Raw genomic sequence first — 5,648 nt, 5'->3', positions numbered from 1 at the left:
TTAAAACTTCATTCTTCTTGCATTTATAGTCTCCAACTTTTCTTGGTGTTCAAAACAAAAGTGGAAAACTAGTTCAACAAGGCCTTGGCATTGGATTAAGGTATTATTAATTTCCTCACTGTCATTTTTTGTCATACAGGTGTGGATATATGCTGATCAGAGGCATGCAAATTGTTCCTTAGCTAGAGACTACCCAGAAGTAGACACTGAAGATTTATATATTATTTTGAAACTTCACCTTACCAATTCATTATGTTCTCTTTTCCCATTTTAAGAAAATCTTTTGTAGTTGTTATATTATGCACCTTTTCTGATGAGTAATTTTAAATTGAAACTTTATCTTTACTTAATTTGTCTTTTTTTCCTCCAGTAACACAAATTTGTCTTTCTTTTGACTACTATAATTTTCTTTTGCAGAAAAGGGAGAAAGCATGGTTTGCAAGTCTCTGACATTCTACATTATTAGTATACAAAAAAGGGATCGAAAAAAGGTTGTGGTATGCTTCTGTATAAACTTAATTTTATGGTCTCATTTTTGTGGTTGTCATGATTGGGTACTGTGGTCATGTTGGGGATATTTGTAGTAATTGTAGAAGTTTCTAAACTTAACTGAAGTGAATGTATATAAGTTGTGTACTTATATAACAGTTTTTGGTTGGGACAAGATGTACATATATATTGAATTGAATGTATATATATATATTGTAAATATATAATAGTTTTTCTTAAAAACATAATTGTTTATAATCATAGATGTTTCTTATCAAATCTGACAACGATTTTTATCAATTCATAATGCATTTTCTAAATAAGATAAACAACAATTTTTAACCATTGTGAAAAGTATTTAAAAACAACAGTTTTAAACTAAATTTTGAACAAAGACAATGGTGTTCAAAAGCATCTATTGTGTGTGATCAAAATTGTTGTAAAACTGCCAATTACAACGGTTTTTAACTGTTGCAAAATTGTTGTCTTTGATATTCAAAGATAATAGTTTAAAACCGTTGCATGTTTGTTGTCTATTGTGTTCAAAGACAACAATTTTAAACCGTTGTCTTTTACCACACATTTAATAACATTGTCAATTACAACAGTTTTAAAGGGCCTACGATAACGGATAAAATCCGTTGTCTTTTAACAATTTTATTGTAGTGTTTCCATATATTGAGTTGTAGTTTGTTATTTTCATTGTCTTTTGGTTGTATTCTCTTGCAATGGAGTAGATCCTCCTATTATTAAGATGTATTTGTGATGCGATGTTGATGTATAAACTATGTATTTGCTTGTTTTATTATTCAATGAAGTGTTTATGTCATGTTCTATATGTATTGTGCATTTTATGTGTTTGATGAAATGTATGAATGATGTAAATATGTAGCTGTGTATTGATTGTTCACCCATAGATGGGATACTCTAGATTGTATGACCAGGGGCCTTAGTGACAAGGGTATCTTTTAACCAAATATCTAGAGTATCGCTTTAAAAGGGAGGGTGATTCTCCACAAGGAAACATCTAATTAGGTTTAATAGGTTATCTCTAATTCTATGTTAATAAGTGTCTTATGTAATCTAGCAATTGTATAATTGGGGGGCCTTAGTGACAAGGATATCCTTTTAACCAGATTTGTTAGGTTACCTCTTCAACTTAGTGACATCAGATACCAATAGGTGTAACACTCTAACATGACCTCACAGGGCAGTGTTAGTATTTAGTTAGACTTTCTACATATGCATAAGGATGAAGTTAAAAAGATGAACAATGCATAGGGACATTAACTAGTATCATAGTGAAACTGAACTCCTAGAATTATTCTCCCAACCAATTTCACCTTCACTCACTTACGCTCCCTCTCTCCCTTTCTCTCTACTCTTCTCTCTCTCTCTCTCTCTCTCCCTTTCTCTTCCTCTATTAAGTGTTCTTGAGCTAATCTTCGATTGTCTAGATAACTCACAGTGCAAAGTTAATTAGTACTTAATCAACAGTCCTTGTAGGATTGATATTTTTATTACTTGGCGACAACCATGTACTTACAGATTATACACATCAGAGGCATTCTCAAGTGGATAAACAACGAAGTTTTCGAATTGGATCAGTGTCATTGGATGCGCCTCCAATGCAGTATAAAAGAGGGGTTTAGCTAACTCTTTCCACATCACTTTTGAACAAACTTCTTCAATTATTTTACTGTGTTGTCTCTTTGCTACCGCTCTACTACGATCCTGCTACGCCTAACTATAGCAGTTAGAGTGACACCGACCTTGAATTATGAACTATAACTACTATAAATGTCAATAAAAGTGTATTTTCAATTATTATTATACCTTCCTCATTTCTGTAATTGATCTCGTTGTCCGATGATTTTTTGGATGAAAAATTGATAGATTTTCCAATCGATATGATCCAAGGGATCGTAAGTCTTAAAATAAGAGTCGTCAAAGACTTCAAACTAAATAAAATTAACTCGCATATTTATTTTCAACTGTGTGTTTTTTTATTTAATTTTTTTTACTATGTATTTAGTTTTTCAATAATTTTTTAAAATTTAAAAAGAAAAATTTTAAAATGAGATTCCATCTAAATCACTGATGAAGATGATAATTCTACTTCCTCGTCGTCCAAGAGCCGGTTGAGGGTGAATTGACACGAGCTGATTGAACGAATATACGATAAGGATGATTCAAAGCATACCGTGCTTCACATATCAACATCCGACAGTTGTTGCTTTTGATTGTTATGCTTTTTTTTTTTTCCTGTTTTGATCTATTTCTCCATTACAGTTGGTGCTTATTACTTAGTATGCTTCTAGATTATGTATTAATTCTTAATTATTTTTTTCTTAATACATCAAAAAATCTATTCTTATTGTTGATAATGAAATATATTAGTGAGTAGATAAAAGAAAACTCTGTAATAAGAAAAGAAGAGTAAATTTTACCTTGACTTTCATTGTCTATTAGAAATTTCAAATCAAATCCTTGCAACATGTAATGATGATATTAAAAAATATCTTATGAATATCAACTTTTGAGTGTGTATAAATTGTATTTCTAATTTATCTAATAATAGACAAGCTAGAGAGGAAGGTCATTCATCTAGTATCATCTGAATCATATCTCTGTTTTTTTTCATTTCATCTAAATCATTTTAGTTACTAAAATGTGGGAGTGAATCATAATTGTCGATAACCTACAGGGGCAAACTGAAAATAGTGTCTAATTTACGCTAACAGAGGCCTATAAAAAACAATCCACAGTAGGCCCAGCCCAGTGGCGAACAAGGCCTACATAAATGATTTCAGATTTCGAACGATTGCTTTGCTTTCCCTCCGCTCTCCACCGACAGCGATGAAGCCTTCCGCCCTCCAGACTCCGAGGCGATCTCCGCAGCCGGCGTTCCACGGCGGCGGACGGCCGAAGGAAACCCCTCCACAGCCTCCGAAGGTACTCCCCCGAACCCTGATCTCGTCCATCTCCTCTCCTCGCTCTCCCTTACTCGCCTTGGTCGCCTACTCGCCGTAGATCGTCTCCAGACGCTTGAGCTTCCCCTTCTCGACGGTGCCGGAGGAAACCCTCGAAGACTGCGGCGATCTGTTGGATTTTTCCCCTGAGGCGAGCAGCATCGTCGAGGATCCGACGCAGGTGAGCTCGAATCCCTAATTCTGGTTCCAAGTTTGCTTTGCTCGCGGATTTCCCTGTTTTGTGATTCGCAGATTTCTCGTCCCTTTCAGATCGAATCGGAGGGGGAAGGATCTCACGGATCCTCCAACATCATCGTGAGGACTGCGACGGAGCAGGAGATTCGACCGGAGGAGGAGTTGGTGGATCGACTGCGGAAGGCTCTGCGCGAACTGATGGAGTCGACGGACGTCAACGGCCGATCGGAGACGCTTCTGTGCGCTCTCCTGGAGGCCATCGAAGGCGAGAGAGATCAGCGGTGGGATTCAGCGTTTTGCAGGAAGGTAAGGATAAGCATCATATGTTTCCTTATTCTTCTGGCGGCCGCGAGCAACTTGTTGGTTGTTTGGGCGGCGGTGATCGACGGCGGCGATCGGTGGGATTTCTCCGACCTCCCTCCACCTACCTGAAATCAACTGCGCACCGATCACTCTTCTCTTCTCTCTCTTGCACAGATGCATTTTTCCTTTTGTTTTTTTTTTTCGGTTTTGCCCTATCATTCACAGAGATTTTGATATTGGAATTCGATGTCGAATTGCAATTTTATAGATGCATCACTCTTCTCCTCTCTCTCTCTTGCACACATATGCATTTTTCCTTTTGTTTTTTCGGGTTTTCCCTTTCATTCACAGAGATTCTGTTATCGGAATTCGATGTCTAATTGCAATTTTATAGATGCATGTTATTTCACATAGTAAGAGCATTATTTCTCAACTGTAAATTCTGTTCTAGTTTGATTAGACTGTTTAACGATAAAATATGAAATCAAACCTACCCAAATAATTTTGTAATTTTTTCTTGGACTAAAAATTATTGATAAGATTGATGAAATATAAAAACTCTTTTTACCAGTATCTTTTAACTGTCCTTTTAGCTACTCCTTTAATCTTGTTATTACCAGTTTTATCATAAGATATCGACTTTAAAAATGATGGAAAATTTTGAATTCTGTTATTTTAAGCTAGTTTTATAGAAGGCATTAAGATGATGCTATAGTTTTATCAGGTTATTAATGTTAGAAGTCAAAAGAAGTTTAATGATATAAACTCTCTTTAATTTGTTTTAAACTTCATGAATAGATAAAGTACGGGGTAAAGGCTAATTAGTAAGAATATGTTCTTTCTATAAATTAAGTGTAAATGCCCTTTTTTTTTACTTGTGTTTAGCAAAATTAAGTTTCCTTGGTTTTGATATATCCGAACATCCAAACATACGAGGGGTGTTTAAAAATATATAGGATAAGGATATGTAGGTTAAAAATTCTCTCTCTTTTTCTCTCTTTAGATATATATAGAGAATATATCATTCAATAATCCATCCGATCTCACGGGTCATCCGAGATGATAAGTGATTATATGCTTACCACATGAGATCGTGGGGTTGAACCATAGGACTGTCGGGGTGTAAATCCACGGATCCTGTGCAACTTACCTCACCACCACTTGCTTTCTCGATTACCATGATTTATCTCTCTCGTGATGGTCTGAGATATTCATAATCCTCTTAGCTAAGAATTGGCTAAAGTCCACATAAGGTACAAATAGATTCAATCCAAGTCCCTTTGAAATGTCGAACCAAGTCTTAATAGTATAAGTATATATTAATTATTTTATTATTTCAGTGACTGGGATTGCAATTTAGGGTGAGATAGCAAAGTTGTTCATGGCTATGACGGAGGAGATACGAAACAAGGGGAAATAAATCAGCGAAATAGGTTTGCATGATCACATGCATGGTGGGAAAAAAATTAATTGGATTTTGAAAACCCATCATTTAGCTAATAATTTTATAATTAGTTGGTCCTTAACATATTTTTTAAAGGTGATGGAATTTGGTTTAGAAGAGGGTGCATATATAGGTTGTTAAAATCAGAAGGTGCAGGGATATAAAATTAAGCTTGAGGGCAATCAAACTCAAAATGTGTGCTTATCTCGGGCCTCTTGATACTTAAGAATAGACAAGAAATTCTC

The 5,648-nt window shown here is 35.3% G+C and overlaps 1 protein-coding gene across 1 annotated transcript; it reads left to right on the top strand.

The window, feature by feature from the left end:
* Window positions 1-3,321: 3,321 nt before the first annotated feature.
* LOC122011662 lies at window positions 3,322-4,246 on the top strand. Its single transcript, XM_042568035.1, has 3 exons — window positions 3,322-3,444; window positions 3,523-3,642; window positions 3,732-4,246. The coding sequence occupies exons 1-3, from the start codon at window positions 3,349-3,351 to the stop codon at window positions 4,086-4,088; spliced, it is 573 nt and encodes a 190-aa protein (XP_042423969.1). The 5' UTR covers window positions 3,322-3,348; the 3' UTR covers window positions 4,089-4,246.
* Window positions 4,247-5,648: the final 1,402 nt, after the last annotated feature.

The sequence above is a fragment of the Zingiber officinale genome, chromosome 8A (genome assembly GCF_018446385.1).
Source record: "Zingiber officinale cultivar Zhangliang chromosome 8A, Zo_v1.1, whole genome shotgun sequence".
Lineage (NCBI taxonomy): Eukaryota > Viridiplantae > Streptophyta > Magnoliopsida > Zingiberales > Zingiberaceae > Zingiber > Zingiber officinale.
Note: the sequence above shows the minus strand (reverse complement) of the source record. Positions and strands in the feature narration are given on the sequence as shown.

Coding starts and splice junctions, on each gene's coding strand:
- LOC122011662 (XM_042568035.1), top strand. CDS start 3,349: ATGAAGCCTTCCGCCCTCCAGACTCCGAGGCGATCTCCGCAGCCGGCG. Junction 3,445..3,522: donor CCCCTCCACAGCCTCCGAAG/GTACTCCCCCGA, acceptor TACTCGCCGTAG/ATCGTCTCCAGACGCTTGAG. Junction 3,643..3,731: donor TCGTCGAGGATCCGACGCAG/GTGAGCTCGAAT, acceptor CGTCCCTTTCAG/ATCGAATCGGAGGGGGAAGG.